This window comes from Gadus macrocephalus, chromosome 4 (assembly GCF_031168955.1).
Source record: "Gadus macrocephalus chromosome 4, ASM3116895v1".
Taxonomy (NCBI): domain Eukaryota; kingdom Metazoa; phylum Chordata; class Actinopteri; order Gadiformes; family Gadidae; genus Gadus; species Gadus macrocephalus.
Window position 1 is genome coordinate 10,566,548 of NC_082385.1, and position 22,207 is coordinate 10,588,754.

Consider the following 22,207-nt stretch of genomic DNA (forward strand, 5'->3'; position numbering starts at 1 on the left):
TGGATACACAGCAAAGACTGGATTAACACCGGCTATTACAGACCCCTCATTCACTGAGATGTACATGAATGGACGCAACAAGGCTTTTTTTGAATCACAACAAATATGGGCCTCATCACCAGGGTTTCAGGGACTTAACTGAACTGAACTGACTGGAGACTAGGAGTCCGTTTTCTTATGCATGTGTGTGTGCATCTGTGAGTGTTTGTGTATGTGTGCATGTGTGCGCGGGCGTGTTCTAGTGTGATTAGAGCTTTCAGAGCTGCCATTCATGCAGGCCTTGCTGCAGCAGCCATGAAAAGAAACCAGAAAAATACGTCAATGAATAATTCATGCTCTCATTGGACGCAATATAGGGAGAGGTGCGGCAAGGGGCTTCCATGAAGGGGAACAATCAAAAACAGCCACTTGCCGGGGTCAGTTGTTGAGTTGGGTTGTGGACTGCATAAGTAAGGAACAATCAGAAGTAATCATCTGAAGCTTGTCTAAAGAGATGGCTTTTTTCCGAGCTACCAAAAAAAGTGTAAAACAAAAAGCTAAATTCATAATCAATCTCAAGGCAGTGTTCGTCACGATTTTTCGGGACATTGAGAAATGTTCTAATATGACATTTGGGGAATGAAGGCTGAACATAAACCCCATATAAGGTAATGTCAGTTATCTAGGTTTGCCCGTTAGAGTCATTGGTCCATTTTGGAGAACGCAATTATGAACCAATAACTTCACTGGTTCGCCTTTTCAACGTTTTTTTCCGGGGAGTGGATGTTGTTGGCCACGACTATTTCAGAACACGCTTATTGAAGCATTACTCTCTCACATTAGAAAATAAGTAAGTAAACCGGTTCCCCTTTTAGTAACATTAAGTTGTTGGAGCACTTAAAAAAGAGTGACCACAGTCTTTTCTAATACCTAGACAGGTTCTAGGCAGCTATTGATTTCTTGGCAGGTTGTGGTTAGCTAGTCATCTCTAGGCAGGTTCTAGGCAGCTAGTCATCTCTAGGCAGGTTGTAGTTAGCTAGTCATTTCTCGGCAGGTTGTAGTTAGCTAGTCATTTCTAGGCAGGTTGTAGTTAGCTAGTCATTTCCAGGCAGGTTGTAGTTAGCTAGTAATTTCTAGGCAGGTTGTAGTTAGCTAGTCATTTCCAGGCAGGTTGTAGTTAGCTAGTAATTTCTAGGCAGGTTGTAGTTAGCTAGTCATTTCCAGGCAGAGTGCTCACTTGTTGAGCTTGGTGATGTAGATCTTGATGTGGCTGAAGTCGGGGCGTTCGATGGGGTCTTCGGCCCAGCAGCCCTCCATGAGGAAGGTCAACTCCTCACAGTGTTGGCTGTGGTCGGTGGAGGGCCGGAAGTACGGCTTCTGGCCGTTACGCACTTTCTGCACGATCTCTAGTGGGAGGAAGGGCAGGAGACACTGGTGGTCAGAGAGAGAGGGAGAGAGAAATAGAAAGAGAGAGAGAGAGAGAGAGAGAGAGAGAGAGAGAGAGAGAGAGAGAGAGAGAGAGAGAGGGAGAGAGAAATAGAAAGAGAGAGAGAGAGAGAAATAGAGAGAGAGAGAGAGAGAGAGAGAGAGAGAGAGAGAGAGAGAGAGAGAGAGAGAGAGAGGGAGAGAAATAGAAAGAGAGAGAGAGAGAGAGAGAGAGAGAGAGAGAGAGACAGAGAGACAGAGAGAAAGAGAGTGAGAAGCAGACAGAGAGAAGAGAACAGAGAGAGAGAGAAACAGAGAGAAAAAACATTGCTGTGGAATTGATTATTTTATAAGTGCTGTTTTGTTGTCGATTTGTGATGACTAAAGCCAAATTTCCAAGGTCCTCTATTTAAAAATCTGGTCTACCCAAATCTGCCTAACTAGGTCGCCTATGATTCTATTTCAACTTTGCTCTTACATTACATACAACTTAACTCTTAGTTGTATACTGCATGCGTCATCGTGTTGAACCTCACAGGCAATTGGTCGCTGGGTGATTTAGTTATCTCATTCTGGGCAGGCGACCACAAGAGTCTAAGCTTGTGAGGGGACTCTATGTGCTTCCCCACGGGAACACCAGTAAGACAACGCGACCTGCAGCTCCACCAAAGACTGCTGTTGCATTCTCCCCCTCTTGCCTCCCCTCTCCTCACAAGCTACAGCCAAGCTGGTTATGTTAAATAGCAGAGGCCTAAACACTCGTCCAGCGTTTTGCACCTCACCTGCCAATCTGTTTCAGGGTAGGGTAAGCATTATGAGGAGCAAGCCGGAGTAAGTTAGATTTGGAGAGAATCCAAACTAAAGAATCCCCCCTCTCACTATAGGCCTCTTTCAAAGCATCCTCCCCCACAACACATGCCTAACTAGCTAGCTTCAGCAATAGGTCTGCCTAGCCTTGTGGAAGACTGCGCTCATGTGCATTGAGTGCACGGGCAGAGGGCGCGCAGGTAGCCTGGTAGGTAGGTTGACAAAATGGTAGACCATCCAATCATTTTATTCGGGCTGAACAAAATGATCGGACAGGCTCATTGCAGGCTTGGGACAGTCGCAGATACAAGATGTTCTTATTTGAGTCATCAGAGCATATGATTCATTGATTGTTGACGACACTCACACTCTCGGTGCAAACGGTTCTTTCGGTTCTTTGGCTGTACCAACAGGTTAAATTCCATAGCTGCTGAACCACATTCTCTATTGAAGTGCAATTCAAATCTTCCTTCTCTTTGTTTGCTTAAATTCTAATGAATCATCAAAAAACGAATCATGTTATTCAGGATAATATGAATATTGCTAGGATATCTGCTAGGGATAGCAGCATTACCAACATCCCTGCCACTTCTACTAGTACTTCTACTGCAAAGATTAATAATAATAATTATCATAATAATCATCATAAAATCACTTTCAACTCTAATTATTTTTACACTTTGAAAACCACGAATCCCCTGTGTTTACTTTTAGATACAGATCTATTTATCCAGTCATTAGGAGGCCAGCCTAATAACAGCTATTCCACCCTGCTGGTTAGCTTAGCTTATCAGATAGAGTCAGGCGCCGTTATAGACCCACCATGTTGTTTTGTTTTGACTACAAGCTGCCCCGCTATACACCGTTTTCTTTCAAATTCTCAGACTGACTGCCTGTAAGGGGAATCTGGATTTTAATTGTGGGTGGGTCACTTACTTACTTAATCGTAAGCAAGCCAAATTATTAAAATTGAGGTGGGGATAATGTGCTGGTTAAGGCAATAGCATGGAGCCCATGGGGTAAGGGGTAGAAATGGGATTGGGCCTTAGGATCTGATCCAGACCAGCTGGGATTGGCTCAGACTTTGGATGCCGTTCTCCTCCCCATGTCAACAAGTGTAGGTATAAATATATATTTAGTTGTAATGTTCCTTAGGTCAACAAGTGTAAATTGATTGGATAGTTTATCTCATATGCAACGGGGAACATAAAACCTCATTCATAGTCACTGTTCTTAAAAGATGATGGTTCATAGGGCAATTTGTCGTGTGACTTCAGATGACGTCACACATGCTTCACACATGCTGTTTCTAACTCCTGCTCTCTTGTTGTTGTTGTTGTTTCGGTCAAGGTAGACCGCCTTTGTGGGGAGGTTGTGGGAACGAGTCAGCCTGCACGAACACGTAGGTGACCCCTCCACACGGGGGCACGGCGATGAATGTAAACGGCAAACATTCCATCGCCTCCTTCCTCCAACGCCTTCTCTTTGAAAGGTATGGCAAACTAATTACATTATTCTCCTCTTCCTCAAGAAACAGCAGCTCTGCATCGGCCATGTTCCACTAATAACAACACAGAGATTCTTTCCTCTGGATCTGCAGTGTTTCGATACGTTTTGTGTCCAGTGTGTCCCCCTGCCGTCGAGGACAACGTCGGCTATGGCCAAACGGCAACTATAAAAGGACAAGGCTGTGTGTAAATGCGGTCCGCCCACTTTACCTAAGACGCATCATTCCTGTTGTTGGTGTTATGAAAGCACATTTAACGCTGTGTAACTGGAAACACTTTGTTAGGCACCGGTCTTTTTTATCTGTTATTTCCTTGTTTCGGCCCCGTTGTTTCCTTTTCTTTCTGATGTGTCTCGGTTTTGGCATCTGTCTGCTTTGAGTAATTCCTTGCCTGAAGTTATTTTCAGATAATCGGTGGTGAGGCTGCCTCCCTGTCGGGGGGTCAGGGTTGGTACAAAACAGTTGTTCCCTTGTTTATGCTGTGTGGGTCTAATGCCATAGTAGTTTGGTGGCCCAGGACAGACGGCTTGTTTACCTTTGGGGCTGAGGTCCATGCCATCCACATAAAAGGGCCCATTTCTCAGGGCTATTTCCTGGAGTATGATGCCAAAGCTGTACACGTCACCCTTCTGGGTCCCCAGTGGAGGGTGGCGGTCGTATATCAGCAGCTCCGGAGCCGTCCACAGCTTCTCTGGAAACCACACACACACACACACAAACACAATGAAACATGCAAACACATGCATTTACAAATATAAACACAAATATAAACAGACACACACAAATATAAACACACATGCGCATACGCAATCAAACACACACGTACCCACACACACACAAATATAAAGACAGACACACATAGACACACAATCACACACGGTATAACAAGTATAAACACAGACACAGAAACACACACAATCACTGGCCAAGACATACACAGAGGCAGAGATTCAAATACACACACACGCACACAGACATACACACACACACACACACACACACACACACACACACACACACACACACACACACACACACACACACACACACACACACACACACACACACACACACACATACATTCATATACACACGTGCATATGTAAACATGTTTATACAAGCTCCTATCTGACAGCTTGAGTCAACTTACTTGCATAAAGTGCATGTGAGTCATCGTTCTCACTGGAGAAGCGGAAGCTAGCCAGGCCATAATCCGTGATTTTCAAAACAAATCGGCTGTCCACCACGCAATTAGATGACTTCAGATTTCCATGGCAGCCTATGTAGCTGTTGTGGAGATAGTTCATACCCTGGCATAGAGGAGGAGAATTTTAATGAAGCGCTTAAACTGCATACATTTTTTTTTCAGCACCAATTTATGAGCACACACTCTCAGACACGCACACACACACACACACACACACACAAATAAAACACTGAAACACACACCTACACGTGTGGTGATTGTGTGATGTGTGATGATGGATAAAAGAATGGTGGAAGCATGCAGTTCATTCTGAATGTGATTTATAGCACACCATTAATGTGTTTTTATTATGGTGGGATATCACGTTTAACGTTTAATCCTTTTGTGTGAATGTTTCTCACCAAAGCTTTACAATCGAGTGATCATTGTGGTGTGGTGATTCAATTGCATTGCCGTGTCATATGCTTGGTTTTACACAGGGTTTACCCAAGAGACAGATGTTGTGGCAAAAAAAGAGGCTGCTTTGAAAGGAAGACTAAACATTTGTCTTTGCACCAAGATGGATTAAATTCAACCTCCAGGACTTCGATGTTTGTGAAGAAGGATGTTCCTGTCTGATGTTGTCAACATGCTTGCATGAGAAAAAGCAACAATTGAGGACATGATTTTTTCATTGAACATTTATTGGTCCTCTCTTCTCCCAAATGTTGTGCTATTAATTTCAACTAGGGAGATTTTTCCTTATACAGTATATTGGCGTAACTCAAGCCTTCTCCAGTAGGCAGACGTCTGCATGTAGTTTGCAAGTACCTTAAATGTAATTTTCAACGTTACTAACAACTACAACGATTACGTCCAGGAACTCTCGTAGATGCGTCTGAATGACTGGTTTGTTCTAGCGTCCGTTCCCTGGGTGAGTGTACGTACCTTCACCACGTCGTTGATCAGGGAGTATCGGAACATCCAGTCCAGGTTAATGCTCTCATTCTCCAGAATGTCCTGCAAGGAAAAACACCAAACAAAACCATGTCACACAACTAAACATGGTGGACCATTATCTAGTAAAGCACGAATGCATTTCTGGAATTGTAATCATTCATCCAGTTAAATTGTAAATTATTAAAACCAGGATATTGAGAACATTTGTAACTTTAAAAAATGATAGTGATAACGGTTCCACATGATATTTTGGTACGTCTTATCACTCTTCACTTTTCCCGTTCCTTATTTGGCCAGTTACTCATGGTACAGGGGTAGAACGATTTTTATTTCCCCCAGTGAATTTTAAGTGATAGACAATATCTACTTTCTGCTATCTGTAATTAACTTTACTTGGACTCGTCACTACTTCAACAAACAATCTCAACTTTTGAGTCCCCATAATTCCTGGAAAGGTGACCTGCCAACGCCATGTTACTTTGACAAACGCAATTTAAGATATGTTCCATCACACAAACACACAGACACACATGCAACCATACTAACACACACATTCACACGCACACACACACACACACACACACACACACACACACACACACACACACACACACACACACACACACACACACACACACACACACACACACACACACACACACACACTGTGCGAAGGGAATTTTTTTTAGGGATACGGCAACATGTTAGATGACGATAAGCAGAGAAGAGCTCATTGGTTTGTTATCGGTTGGTGTGAGGAGGAGAAGAGATGCTGGGTGGGATCAATGGAAACGGGGGATGGACTGATTATGGATGGATAGGTGGATGGAAGACGGAAGGATAACATATTAATGGTGAATTAACTACGGAATTATTATGAATAATTGCTACTCTCTTTTATTCGAAATTATAACCAGGGTTTTTTGTTACGTTGGGGGCATCAGTGCATTGCTCTGAAACATTATAATTATCATGAATGGACAGATTTATTTATAAACGGTTGGCTTCAGAGCCAAAGACAACCAAACCATGAAATCAAGTAGAACAGCGGATCCCACCTGCAGACTTCCCCTTGGACAGTACTCGGTGACGATGCAGATGTTGGGCGGGTCGATGCAGGCTCCGATGAACCTCGTCAGGTGGTTGAACTGAACGTCGCGCATCTAAAAATAACAACCAACACCAGCGTGAGTGCGGAGCTCTCACTCCTCCTCCCTCCTCTCTCCCACACTGACCTGAACGGAGAGGAGGGCCCAGACGACACGCTTCGGAGATAAAAATCAAGAGTTATTTCAATACTCTGCCGCTGGTTCATCAGAATGGTGTATTTGCGGAGGAGACCGGGTTGGCACAGTATCTTTTCTATGTGTTCAGAAGCATTCCCGTATAGGGCACCTCGCTGACACCAGTGCCTGTGAATAAATTGCCCTTGGAGGTTATGAATGAGCCAGTGTGCTACAACGGCGAGTCGGGGAAGAAAAAAAGCGTGAGGTGTTTAGAGGACGTACAAGGGGTAATATTAGAGCAGGGGCCGGCAAAACATGTTTGGGGGGGGGGGGGGGGGGGAGAAAGAAGAAAAAAAAGAGTACACGGAAAAGTGTTCACCGATTCCACGCTCTGTTTTCATGACGTTGGACCACGTCCAATTTCGGATTTAAAAGAAATGCCAGACGAATTCTAAATTAAGTCAGGGGGAAACGTTTGACGCGTTGTTTTTCGCCGATGCGAAAGGATGCATATGCCGTTGAGAACCATATACGGTCTGCGGCGTGTCGGGCGAATGTAAACAGACTCTATAGCCGCCTGTCTGAAGCAACGTGTCTCAAACAGCTGGCAGAGAAACCTCAACACTGTGTGTCTTTTACTTTGGACCGGTTTCAGGAAGGTAGCGGGAGAGAGAGAGGAGAGAGAGAGAGAGAGAGAGAGAGAGAGAGAGAGAGAGAGAGAGAGGTAGAGAGACAGCTGCTCTCACACCAAAAGACCAGGGAGTTATGCGCTCCTGTTTCGCAGCTCAGGGAGAAGTTGGCCTATACCTTTGGCCTATATAATTTCCCCTGCTGAAACGCCAGCGAGAGGAGAAGGCAGGGGGGAGAGGAGCAGGAGGAGAGAGAGACGCTGGATAGACAAGTGGTTAAGTTTCCGTTGGCAGGGGCTCCTCTTCCCCATCTGGTTGGCTTTTTCACAGCTGCGGTCTAACAGCCGATCAGGGCTCCGGGGTTGTAGGGAAGATGCCAGCTCTGACTTCTGTCTCTCTCGTTCTCTCTCTCTCTCACCCTTTTCTCTCTATCTCTCTTCCTCTCTCCATCCCTCTCCCTCCCTTTCCCCTCCACTCTCTCCCGCTACCTCTCTTTCCCCTATCTCCCCACCCTCTCTGTCTCTCTCTCTCTCTCTCTCTCTCTCTCTCTCTTTCTCTCTCTATCTCTATCTCCCTCACCACCCTCTCACTCTCCACCTCTCATTCTCTCTCTCTCTCTCTCTCTCTCTCTCTCTCTCTCTCTCTCTCTCTCTTCTCGTCTCTCTCTCTCTCTCTCTCTCTCTCTCTCTCTCTCTCTCTCTCTCTCTCTCTCTCTCTCTCTCTCTCTCTCTCATATCTGAAATGTTTCAGATGAATATAAGAAAGTGCAGGATTCCGGGAAGAGAGAGAGAGCATGGCATAGAGTGAGGGAAAGGGACCCTATGGGTCGGCAAAACATGTACAGGTCAAAACAGAAGAGGGAAGTTAATATAATATATATGCATTTGATACTAAACTGAAATATGAGAAAAGAGGGGAAAAAGGATACATTCATTATGTCGGTGAGAATTTGCATATTTTGACCTGAATTTCCAGTCTTTGGGTCTATAATTGGAGCATGTTTCCATTCTACATAATCCCATCGATTCCATGTTTTCCCTCCCAGGAGCTTCTTATCACTGATCAGGGTGCCTTTGACGAAGTAAGGCAGCGTTTTCAGCAGGCAGCCTTGATGGGGCTCTCTCTGGTAGGTTAACTCTTAGCAGTAAGGCACATGTTTCCAGTAATGAGCCATATCCTGAACTGGTCCCGATAAACAGACTTATAATGAGCAGCTTCCTCCGTCCTTTTTAAACAGGTCCTTGATCTGGTGTGAAGTCATTAAAACATGTCCTTCCCCATCTTCCGGAAGGTGTGAAAAGTGACTTGTTTTCTATCGTCCATTGGTGGTGAAAATAAATTAGAAATGGTTCCCAGCTGTCGTTTGTTCTTTGCCGTCAACATTTTAAGAACAATGCCCTCGCGATACTGACAATAGTATAGTGTTATATAGTCATAGCCATACATAAATAAATCGGTAACATACACAATTATTTATAATTATATCATACAACAGTTATTGAGTTTGTTTCGTTTTTTGGGCAGGTCCAAAAAGGGCATCACAAGCATTGAATGTGTAGCATTTTAGCAAACATGCATACATTCACTGATATAGATATAGATAGATGTAGATATATATATAGAAAGATAAATATTTTTCCTGGTTATAGAAAACAGATTTCAGAAACATGGATGCACTACATGTAAAATGAAACATACAGCCAAGCCCGCCATACAGTCCAAACAGACCTTGATGTTAGGAGAACTTACGTGTTTGAGCTCGAACAACACTTGTCTAGTCAGTTCTATCCGCTTTTTGTTCACATGCTTGATGGCCACCAGATTTCCCTGTGTGATAAAAGGTCAAAGAATGTTTTCCGCACACAATACAAGACGAAATAGCCATGGAGTTTCAGACAACAATCCCTGACAGATAAACAACCGTTCACACAACAGTGATAAACATTTGCATCCAACATGTTTTTTAACAGTCTTTCCTTGTGATCACATGCAACATAGATGAATCCTCTTCATGCTAAAGTTCCTTTCGTCTTACTGTTACGTTTTTCCTTTCTTGTCTTTGAATGATATTGTATTATTGGAAACGTTAACATTTTTAGTCTGTTACCATTTATTTATTTTTAACCATATTGAAATGTCCTGACTCTGAACATTGAGACTGCTGAGGAGGGTATCATGAATTCAAAAGCGTATGGTAATCTTCATCGACACCTTGTGAAATATGATTATCATGATAATAAATGCTTCCATCTGTACTCACTACCTGGTGCTAGATGTCTGCGGGGCAGGATTATATCTGGTCAATGTGCTGACGTTATCGCGGGTTTTACTTCAACATGTGGTCTATAATGCCCCTTAGCCTGTTCCAGGAACCTTGCAGACTCCAGATTCGGCTGTGTTTATTTGACGTTATGTTTAAATCTACCATTTATATAATTCAGTGCGTAAACTTGATATAAGTCATTACCAGGAGTGATGGAATACGCATACACTGGGCTGTCTGTCTCCGTCATGCAGCGCTCACTTCATTTGTTGCTGTAGTTACTGTTATCCTTGATTTAATTACTGTCTGTTTGGCAGAGGTACATGCAGCCAATGTAATCGTCTGCTTCCCAAGTGACCGTAATCCAGAATTAATGGGGATCTGTGTTTGGCAGTCTCCTATCTTACCCATCGTACCAAACTGTGCACAGACACTGAAAGTGACAAGTCCAGGAGAATCTCACAGCTAATATTTATTTCTTGAATCCATTAAGTAATACCTGTATAGATCAATAAGTTCAAATGAAGTCAATACAAACACAAAATGGCAGTCTAATTCGCCCAGCAGTAGAAATATAACTGTCGTTTTTTTAAATGGCTACAGTCCCCATAGAAGCAAATCATGAAGATAATGTTATAGATGTTTTTTATGTTTTATATCTAGAGCCTTATCATATAGGCAGGACAACGTTCAATTAACAGTGATTAACTGATGACTACAATAATATGGTAAATAGATTTTTATTGGAGCATTTGAGCTGAAAAGGAACATATGGATTACAAATGTGATGCATTTAGCTGCTACACGTCACCAGCATTAACATGTACATACATTAATGACACAAACAACCTCCATCTTGTTGAGAAGAGAGATTAAGAGCAACAAGTTAACAATGTGGTCCAGACTGGGTGGTGGGAGGGAATACATTTGATTTAAAAGCCTCCAACTCCACTCGCCCACTCTTTCTCTGCCCCTCTCTCTGCCCCTCGCTCGCTCGCTCTTCCACTCTCGCTCTCGTTCTGTCCATATGTCTTGCTCTCACTGAGTCTGTTGATCTGTCTATTTCTATGGATTCATCATGCTTTTGTGCGCTGTTTCCCTCCTCTCCTCTCCCTATCTTCATGTATATCTACTCTCAGTTCTGCCTCCTTATCCTTTCGCTCCGTCCTATCTGCCTCTCTCTCTCTTTCTTTTCATAACCTCTCTCTCTCCAATCTATCTCTCCTCTCCGTTCTCTTTTTACCTATCTCTCTTCCTCCCTCTGTCTTTTGTCCTATCTGTCTCTCTCCCTCTCTCTTTTTTCCTATCTTACTCTCTCTATCTCTCTTTCATCCTATCAGTTTTTCTCTCATTCGCTCTCTCTCATTCTCTCTTTTGTCCTATCTATCTCTCTCATTTTCTCTGTTTCTCTTTGTCCTATCTCTCTCTCTCTCTCTCTCTCTCTCTCTCTCTCTCTCTCTCTCTCTCTCTCTCTCCCTCTCTCTCTCTCTCTCTCTCTCTCTCTCTCTCATTCTCTCTCTCTCTTATTTGTCCTCTCTTTCTCTCCCTCTGAATCTCCTCCGCCTGCGGTGCTTGTGTGTGTGCACATGTGTGGGTGGCAAAAGGAGTGAGCGGGCGCAGGAGTCGAAAATGTCAGAACTCACGAAGCCTTACCTTAAAATAGCCCGTTTTTGCAAACAGTTGATATTTTCCATGGGCAGTTATCAGCGAGCCGTAGCTGGAACCTCTCTGGAGGGGTGAAAGGGGGCAAGGAGGAAAGTGCCAGTTAGCCACAAGACACTCGCTGGGAGAGGCTCTGTAAGAGCACATATCAAGTGTGCTATAACAGAGTAAATGCACAGTGTTTTTACGTTATTTAATACAAGAATGCAAGATAAACTCGGCGGGTCTTCCCGTTTGCAGGGGTGGCATCCGAGACAAGCTAGGACCGTAATGTGTGTGGCCTGCGAGGTGTGTTTTTCTAGACGTTTGTTTCATGGTTTAATTGCTCAAAGTCCTTGAGCTGATATCTGCAGTGTGCTCACAGAGGGGAAAGAAATGACTAAATATTTAAGTGGACGAACGTAACAGACGTCTCCACATTTGTGTAGGATGCGAATATTGGCAACAATTTAACGGTTGCTGGAAAATACACCAGTGTGGAAAATTGCTGTTCTCCACAGTATTATCCCCAAGATTGAAAAAATGAGACTATACTGAAAAAAGGATTTTATATAGGCCTTCATATATTTAACATGCATACGAGCGTCGAAAAATGCACACCATTTTCATTATAGTTTTCAAATATATATATATATATATATAAAGCCACATTTGTGTGTGTGTTAAGGAGCTGTGCCAGAACAGGGCTTATTTTACCAATCATTTAATATGTGTCAGCCACCACAAGCCCCGTCTCCTTCACTAGACCGCTGGGAAGGCTCTGAAGAATGTGCAAGCCAACAAAGCATTCGGACAGCCTGACTGTCTGGCTCCTCACTTTTTGTCCTTATTTGTCCTGTCATCTTTATTCCTGATCTTCATGTTAGTGAAGCACCAATGCCCAAAAAAAACGTACAGACAATTTACGATTGTCATTTCACGTGTTGCATGGCGGTGACACCACCGCGGGCACCACAGAGCGGTGATCACCGACCGAGCGCCTGCTACCCCCGGACCTCTCTGCCAGGCCTTCCTATTGGCAGAGAGGGGCCGGGGCTGGAACTTGCCAACACAACTTGTTAAGCACACGTTAGGACCGACGCCAGGGCTACTGATGGAATAAACAAAACAAAACAGAAACCGCTGCGAGCAATAAGCTGAACATCATGAAGAAAACAGCGTCGAGGGCTGCCAGCCTATTACAGCGTGAGGTCATCGTGAATGAAAGCATAAATCTGGAGCAGTTTGATGTTTCGAATTAATTCAAAGCGTTTTTTGGCGTCACAGCCTGTGAGACTATATTTGTCGTTGTTTATATTTTACACCTGGAAAATGTGAACGTGTAATGTCACACCTAGAGGTTCGACGTCCATAGCTCAATACCTTGTTTGTGTGGTGTAATATGTCATAAAATATTATATAATGTAGAAAATATTAAGCACAGAGTGTATTCAGGACAAGCTTTAATCCACGTGTGGCAGGTAAAGATATGGATATAGCGGTGTAGATAGGGCACAGCCATCATGCTTACAAGCAAAGCTGATCCACGTAAGCTGAAATCCAGAACCCTTCAGCTGCGAGTTAAACACAGCCTATATCACCCTTCATAAGCCTTGGATAAGGCATGTTTTGAATGGCCATACTAGTCTTTGTTGTCGTCAGTTCAACACAGTATAGCGCTCAGCACTCTATCTTGCCTCCTATAAAATGACACATTACAAAGTAAAAGTAAAACTACTTAGCGTAAGACAAATGACAGGAGAAATATCCTGAGCTTCTGCTAAATTGACAAAAACAAGCCACCCAGCTGTTGTGTGTTAGCTGCCTGCTGCAGGCTTTTTATGATGGCGACAAATATTATTATTATAAAAGTATTTCACTTCAATGAAGAATGATGAATTTTCTTCCCAAAGATTCGGATCCAGACCAACTTTTTTTGAGTGCACATTAAGAAGATAACATGACTGTGGAAAAGAGGAAACCAGAGAGGATCGGAGAGAAATGTTCAATATATCCATCTGAACCACATCTACAGGAACTGTTTAAGGGCTCATACATGCCAGCATGCTCCAGTTGGCTCTGAGCCCCTAGACAGGGCCTCGGAGGGCAGGTACCTGTGAGAGGGTGAGGCGGCTGCCCGCCCGCTTGTGGTACTTGTTGGGGCTCTCGAACTGCAGGTCCTCCCACTTGATCCTCCACAGCATCCCAGCCAGCTCCTTCTCCAGCTTCAGCTTCCTTCAGGAGGACACAACAGTCAGATTGAGGAGATCAGGGATGATGAAGCATGTACAAATGCAACCGTCAACAATCAAAGACTACACAAAGTATTTTTTTTAAATAAAAGTTAACATTACAACAGAACTTTTGTGACACAACATATTCTGCTTCATGGCGATTAGACATTTTGAAGTTGCGGACAGTAATGTTTACTTCACAATGATTTTCATAAAGATGAAGGAGCTACAGAACGTCAGCAGGCTGGGGTTATCCTGGGCGGATGTCACCTTTTAATTTGAGTTGGTAATATAATATACAGGCTTCTGTTTTCAAAACAATATTGGATCTGGCTTTGATTGGATAATGCAATCGCATTCTCACTCAATTACATGCTTCCTCCTCCCTGTAGAATTATCCAGATATCCTTATGCGTAGTTAGTATTGTGTGTGTGTCTGTGTGTTTCTTTATTTGTATGTGCGTGTCTGAATATATTTGTGATTGTGTGTGTGTGCAAATACGTATCATATGCACATACATCAACCTTGTGCACATACACTGAACTGTCTTAAAACAAATAAACCAACACAAGTAGACAGACAGATGGACAGTCAGAGAGAAGGTCAGAGAGAGACAAAGAGAGACAGAGAGAGGGAGAGAGAGAGAGAGAGAGAGAGAGAGAGAGAGAGAGAGAGAGAGAGAGAGATCATACCAACAGCACCATCACATCTGGTAAAGATCTCAGTGGAAATGCTCTTCTTTCCCATGCACTGATTTACCGTACGACTCAACCTCAAGCCATCTCTTCATGCAGTCGAATAATTGTGTGGGAGCAGCGCACATATAAAGGGAGAGGGTCGGTGGTGGTGGTGGTGGTGGTGGCAGCGGATTTGTTTTTCGTGAAGAAAATATTTGAAAAGAGGAACCGGGAACAGGGCGCACGGCATTCCAGGCCGGTTTGAAAGGTGTAAAACACTTCCAGATGCCTGCAGGAAATGATTGCAGCGTTAGCATATCACCGTGTTTTAGCCTTCAGCTGAACCAACCCTCTTTGGCCCCCCGAAATGTGGCTCTCGTTGGTTTCTTGCCCACCCCCTCTCACAGAAAGAGAGAGAGAGAGAGAGAGAGAGAGAGAGAGAGAGAGAGAGAGAGAGAGAGAGAGAGAGAGAGAGAGAGAGAGAGAAAGGGAGTCTCCCAAGTCCTGACTGATCAGCGTCTAACCTATGCAGGATGTCCCCGCTTGTTTGTGCCTGCTAACACTCCTGACCGCCGTGCCGACGGCGGGGGAATGGAAACCTCTCAGTGTGGCTGCGAGCCTTTGGTGACCTTTGACTGCAGGAAATACTGTTAAACCGCAGTTCTGCAAACATGCACACAAACAAAAAAACAAACAGACCTGCTCCCAAGACCTGAGGCAGGTCTGTTCCTTTGTTTGTGTGCATGTTTGTGTATGAGGGGGGGGGGGGGGTACATCTGTGACTGTGTGTTTGTGTGCATGTGTGTGTGCATGTGTGTGTGTGAAAAAAAAGGGGGCAATTTTTTTATTTAAAGCCCCCCGTTTGGAGGGCTGTGGCAGTGTGAGTGTGGGGCTCCACACTGGGGCTATTGTTTCATACATCCCATATGTGAATACCACCGCTGGACCAAGCCCACCATTAAAAACTACAGAGGCACACTCTGCCCCGCTTAGTGCCTGCCGCTGCACCCCCAGAGTCTGAAACGCAAGTCAATGGAGTCAATCTTCATTAGACGGACACTGAGACGCGGAGACGGAGAGACGGAGGAGAGACGGCGAGAGAAAAAGAGAGCAAGAGAGCGAGAGGCAGGCACCCAAGAGATTAAATAAATGATGTGCGGAGGGAACATATGAAAGAGTTATTCCATGGTTTATGACAAACTGTACGCTTTATTCGATTTTGATACAATCAGCACTTGAGGAAGAAGCCGTTCACTGTGGCATATTCGTGAGGAACATTTCAACGGTATTCTTTTACTGACCAAAATCAATATTATAACAAAATAAAACACTTTCGCCTGGCACAGAATGTATATATAGATATCTTTCTCAACAATATGTCATCAATGTACTGCATTTGACTATCCCCTTTACACTAAACAACTTTATTTATTAGGACTTATAAATATACACTGAATTCAATGTTACACTCATAAAAACCTAGCCATTTAATGTGTTGTCTGTTACACAAATGAGCCAGTATTGCGATTAAACTAAAAACTGCATTTAAACAGGAAGAAAACAAATAAACAAATTGATTAACGAGCAAAAGTGCCACAGAGACGAAATGCATGTTGAAGAACAGATGATGTTTCTGAGGAAGCCTGATGGAAAGAAAGATGGTGGATGACATATGTTTGTAAAAGTAGCACGGCAACTGAATAAAGCATGTTGTTTTCTCAAACATAGACGGCTGAAGACGAGGGAGACCTCACTGATTCATGCATCATGAGGTTAAACAAGAACAAAAATGAATTACTCAAGTTGTTTTATTTTACTTCAAAATGTAAAAAACGCACTTCTTATTTATGTTACATGTTATGTTCTAATGTCTCCATCCATTATAGTAAGAAAAGTATATATCTATATGTCAGCCTAGCATAGCCTTATCCACCAGTGTAAACTACTGTATGTATAAACTATTTAAACATGGGAATACATTTTCATAAATAATTGCTGCAAAAACATCAGCTGCCTCAATCCATTTTTTATATACGAGCATCTTAATGACTCGATACTTTTGAATATGGTAATCTTTACTCTATAATTAAATTCAAAGTAGAAGAATAGGTTGAACTGACCGAGATGCAGGATCAGATAATACCACCGTACTGGCCTTGCAGATGGAACCTGCAGAGAGAGCATTTGAACTGGTTTTCAGGAATCATCTCTCTTTCGAGTTGAACTTAACATCATTTGACACTGCCAACATGCTCACTTAATCATGCACAATGAAAAAAGAAGAAAGAAACGATCATTGTTGGTTTAATTGAATTGAATTGATTTTTACCTCAGATTTGACGGCTGCTGCTCCATTTCCCTTCAATTATTCCTCCGATCAAATTCCATTTTCACTGGGCGGCAATTAACACCTTGTTGTGTTATTACTTAATTGTACTAAATTAAATCAGATTGCCGGCGTTATGGGACAATAAATATAATTTGCAATAATCATTATGTACATTAGTAATGCACTCTAAACAATATAGTTTCAGACATCACCAGAGAGTACCCTGTGTTGTTATGGTTTATAAAAACAAAGATTGTCTGCATAAAAACAGTTAAATTCGATTAAAATGTTATACAAGTGAAATGTCTCTCAGCATGATTGGAGGGGAAAAAATAGAAACCAATTTTCTCTGATTACGTACAGAGGCATCCATGACATTATCAAGGATTGTCGCCACCCTGCAACCTGTTTAATGTCTTAGGACATACATGATTAACAATTTGCATAATTAAAGAGGTTTCAATCTGATTCGTGGAACAATTACCACACAAGTAACCTGTGTTACTTGTGGCAAAACTATAGTTTTGCTTTAATGAAAATGCATTTATAGCTGGATGCTCTGCATTGTACATCCCCCGACCATTTCTTTCACAAACCTACTAATAACATTTCCAAACACACATTAAAACATATTACATGACACACTAAAACATATGACCACTCAATCACATTTAAGAAGCAAATTACGATTAAGGCAAATAATTTGTTTGAAATGCAGGCCGGCATTTCGAAACAGGCAGTTTCGAAATGCCGTATCGAAAGTATCGAAACAGGCATTCCACTGCTTGGAAGCTCACTGGGAATCTAGCAGAACCCGTACTTTTTTTAAAAACATCGCCCGCTGTGCTGTTGCTCTGGCAACAAACATGTAAATTCCTCTGTGCCACATAGAGTTGCATGCTCCGTAAATCCTTTTACAAACACAGCTTCTCTCTCTCTCTCCTTCTCCCTCTCTCTCTCTCTCTCTCTCTCCCTCCCTCCCCTCCTCTCTCTATCTAGCTGTCAGTCTTAGTCTTCCTATACATCTTGTCTCTTGTTGAACAGATTTGTCACACCACACATGTTTCCAAGGGCTGTGTCCATACAGCAGCAGCAGCACTCACCTATAAATGAGGAAGCTGGAGATCCCAAACACGATCAGCGCTAAGCCAGAACCCACGGCGACAATCCCCAGCACTGGCAGATGACCTGCAGCCAATCAGATACAAACACATGTGTTGATATGGATCGTCTGACGCACTGCTGAGAGATACTTTCGGTAAAGCCATAGGGTTGTCCCACGTCAAAGCCATTCAGCCATTCAGCCATTCAAACCCATGAAAAGCCTGACTCTGAGGCGAATCCTCAAAAATATATTCTATTAAGCTGTGTGTGTACCATGTTTCCATCATTCAATACCATTACGGGCCATTGACGTCCGTGTTCAAAAGCAGTGTACCTGCCAGAGTGGAGAAATCGACCGCCTGAGCGGTTGCTTTGACGTCTCACCATGATCTCTCATTACCTGCCAAGCGGTCAAAACCCTCTACCGTGAGCTGCTGGCCGGTGATCTTTATGGAGCCTGACCCCCGCCTGGTGCAACAGACCCTCCCGCACCCAGAAACCAATGGTATTATACTCTTTTTACTTAAACACACAAACGGGTATGATTCATACAACTTGATAAAGTATTGGTCAAATGCCAATCCGCCTTGCTCTGCAAATGAGGTTTCTGCGTGATCTGTGTGTGGTAAAGTGGTGGTAGTAAAACAGTAACAAAGATTGGATGGACGGGGAATGTATTTTCAGAACTAATTCCACCAGTTATGGTCTCTTAAAGCAGGCTGCTGGTAAAATGTAGAAGATTGTGTCCAGATGCCCTCTGATTATGGGATGGATTAAGATTGATTTCCTCTCCCCCTACGTTCCAGAAACACCCCATTGCTGTGGTGCTCCGATCCTGGCTGGTCTGGGCTGTTCTCAGACAGCAACATCATTACTTCAACCGAAGTTTCCTTCCTTTTCTTAGCTTGTTAAAGGCAGCAGATCAGTCTGGTATCAGTCTGTATGGAAATCTCATTGGTCAGAAACACACCCCATGGCTCACCATTAATACACATCCAGAACAATTTATATTTTTCGATTTTTAACAAGAATTTCCAGTTTTTCAATTGGAGAAATCAGAAATAAACATTATATATATCACTTCAAATAAATTCAAACTTTCCTGCCTCATTATATAACACTCCAAGCATCAATCAACTTGAATGCATGCTGAACTGTTTTGTTTATTTTCGTCAGGGACCAAGTGAGACGGAGGGCTGCGTCCATACCGTCATTACAAGAAGGATCATCTGTGGAGAAGACACAGGGGGGGTTGTCCAGGGGTGGGCCCCCACTGGGCCAATGGATCTTCTCCGTCTGGGACCAGACGATCTCTTTGTTTGTTCCGTTGTAGTAGGCAACCAACTGTAAACACAGGGCAAACCAGCAAAACAAAACATATGATGTCTCAATTTATGCAAGGGAGTGTGTATGTACATTTCTAATGAGAACATTTCCGTAAATGCTCCATCCGTGTGGAGTGTGTTGAGGTGGTGTTGGGGTGCTGCATGCATCCTATTGGCTGCTGGCTTGTGAACAGCGTTCCTGTGTGTCCCACTGTGAAACATGACTCTCGTGTCTCTGACCAGCGTTGTTTACCGTTAGCTCCTTCTAGACGGCTGAAGAGGTTACATTTATACACAGGTCCTTCCAAGTGGAAACCTTGCAGAGCCATCACTCCCACACAGAATATGAGGGCTGAAAATATCTGCTTAGTTTCCCTTTAAACTACACAGTCCTTTTCATTCTTCTCCTCCTCTAGTGAGAAAGAAAGAAATCATCTTGTGATTCCTGGGATTTTGTGGTCAGGTAACCGTGGTATGGCTTGAGGGGTTTGGGGTTAGCTCTAAACACCTCATTTTAAACCTAAATGATCCATTATTTATCAGAGGTCTAAAGAGCATTGATCTGTCCATGCTATCCTGCAGACCGACAGCCTGGTACATGGACGTTGGCCTCCTTTCTCCATGGGAGAGAGCGTAGTTGCCATCAGCAAGTACTTGAGAACATGTAAAGGAATGTTGCAGTGCCTCGGTAGAGTTGGACTTGACCGAGAGCGGCTAGAACTCTGCCAAGTCCCAATAATAATGTCCAGCCGCTGGATGGACATTATCCATCCACCTAACCCCCCCAAGGAAGGAATGGGACAGGGTCTGAAGCTTAGCTTCTTTGGGGGGCGTCTGTGGACAGGGAAGAGGAGGCATAGGACATGCGGAATGCAGACCTCAAACTTCTTGGAGCGCAGCAACTCTATCACAACGACGCGAACCCGTCTCAGTGTTCAGGAGTTCACTGTCAGCAAAAAGGATGGCCAAGGTTGGCACACAAGCCATGCAGAGACGGTGGATGACATCGGAAAGCGTGGAAACATGGAGGAAAATACTCAGTTTGAAGGACATGTGGTACACAGAAGCAAATCGAATCAGCTTCCTCATTAGTGCCGGCCTACAATGTGCTCTCCTTGCCAGAAAAACCTCCACTAATACAGCGTAAGCCATCCAAGCACAATACGACTAGAGACAACATTAAGTGCTGAAGTGATTCTTAGCCGCAATGGAAACCAGGAAAACAGAAGTTAATACCTTTTCCCCGCAGAACATCTAAACCAGCTTTTTTCTATTGGCATAGCTCCATTGGTGGGGGGGGGGGGGGGGGGGGAGCAGACCGTCTGTGGGGACGAGGCCTGGACAGCTGGAGAAAGCTGGGGCCGAGGAAGGCTGCTGGAAGCCATGAACAAATCGCTTGCCGTCACTCTTGAAATAGCCTCCGGCACCCTGAGGCCGGACACTACTGCTGTGGAGAGACACTTGGAGCACTGCCCTTTGTGCAACTACTACGACAAGCATGGTGGTCGTGGATGAGGCCCAAGCGGTCAAGACATGATAAGCGTCCAAAAAAGCCTTGGTCTCTAGGACTCTAGGTTAGGCCTTAGGAATATAGCCAGTCAACAGATGGGATGTCAATGCTTTTGACCCTGCAACGATGGAAACATATATTCAGGTTTAGAAATGATTCAAGTTTAGAATGCTGGAAGTTTTGATAGCAGTGTCACGGTGGAAAAATCCAAGCGCAGTGTCAAGGCTAGGTCGTGGTTCAACAGTCAACTCAATAGGAATGCATTAGCAACGGTGGTGCCCACCGGTCATTCTTCAGAGTGAGAAGCTGCGGTGCATGGAACAACATGCAACATTGCTGGATGGAAAGGGAGAGGAGAGGAGGGCAAGATGAATGTTGATTTATGGTGGATAGAACTACAACAAGGTTACTGAACAAGTAGCCTGGTACTGAGAAAACCATCAAGCAAGCAGACAGTTACTATAGAGTGGACCAGCAGATCTAGGAGATGGGGTCCAAGGAGATATACATAAGTGCATCAAACTTTTTGCTGGTGGCAGACAAGTGGGTTCACAATAGGTTTGAAACAGTTGAGCCTTCTTGTTCCCATGGTGGGTATTTTAACCTGTTGGTGTAAATAAAAACCTTGGGAGCAAAATACTTTATTCTTTCCGAGGATGAAGTCCCCAGGACCCCAACCATAGGGGTGCTGATCAGGAACTAGAGGAATCATCTGGATGTTTTGGGCCAATCAACAAAATCAATATGATGGAAGGTCTGCACTTGATAACCTTGGTGATGTACCTGCAGCCCTCAGTTCAGAAGCCATCAGCAGTTTCACAATTGAGCAAGATCTAGTTTCTAGCAGTATTTCAAATTACTATAGCCGGGCACTACGCTTCAAATATATTTGATTCATTTTGCAATATTGTGTTTAATAAACTAACATAATCACAGTAAACGTGTTACCTTGGTAACAACATGTGGGTACAGCTGGATGCGACATCAACTGATTTTTAAAATGCCACGAATCTAAAAAATATCACTTTAAATCTACTTAGATCTTTGGAATTTAATCGTATGTTTACATTGTAATGTTTGTGTTATTTTGTTATGTTAAACATATCTATTACTTTTATAAACTGACACATTACGTTTATTTTTATTTTTTTATTACCACTGACTTAATTGGACCAAAGATAGTATCTTGCTTATTATCCAGGGTATCGTCAAGTCTGCTGATTGGGCTTTCTAAGAAAAGCCTCAGCAGTCGTTTTGAGGAGACAACATGAAAAGATTTCAGTATAAAACAGGGCACCATCTACCCTGATCAGCAATTTATTAATTAAATAGAGAGAATTAGAGCAAACTGCTACGATTAGTCTCTTAGGGCTTCTTCTCTATTCTAACTGATGTTAACCCATG

General features: G+C 43.4%; 1 protein-coding gene across 1 annotated transcript in view; it reads right to left on the reverse strand.

Moving 5' to 3' along the window:
• The window catches only part of npr2 (natriuretic peptide receptor 2), a 41,303-nt gene that overhangs the window by 9,780 nt on the left and 9,316 nt on the right, over window positions 1-22,207 (reverse strand). The window contains exons 6-15 of the mRNA XM_060050153.1: window positions 19,177-19,312; window positions 17,968-18,052; window positions 13,738-13,858; window positions 11,636-11,710; window positions 9,469-9,546; window positions 6,923-7,027; window positions 5,853-5,924; window positions 4,869-5,028; window positions 4,254-4,409; window positions 1,217-1,385 (exon numbers count right to left, since the gene is read on the reverse strand). Coding sequence (XP_059906136.1) covers window positions 1,217-1,385; window positions 4,254-4,409; window positions 4,869-5,028; window positions 5,853-5,924; window positions 6,923-7,027; window positions 9,469-9,546; window positions 11,636-11,710; window positions 13,738-13,858; window positions 17,968-18,052; window positions 19,177-19,312 — 1,157 coding nt within the window. The remainder of the gene's footprint in view (window positions 1-1,216; window positions 1,386-4,253; window positions 4,410-4,868; window positions 5,029-5,852; window positions 5,925-6,922; window positions 7,028-9,468; window positions 9,547-11,635; window positions 11,711-13,737; window positions 13,859-17,967; window positions 18,053-19,176; window positions 19,313-22,207) is intronic.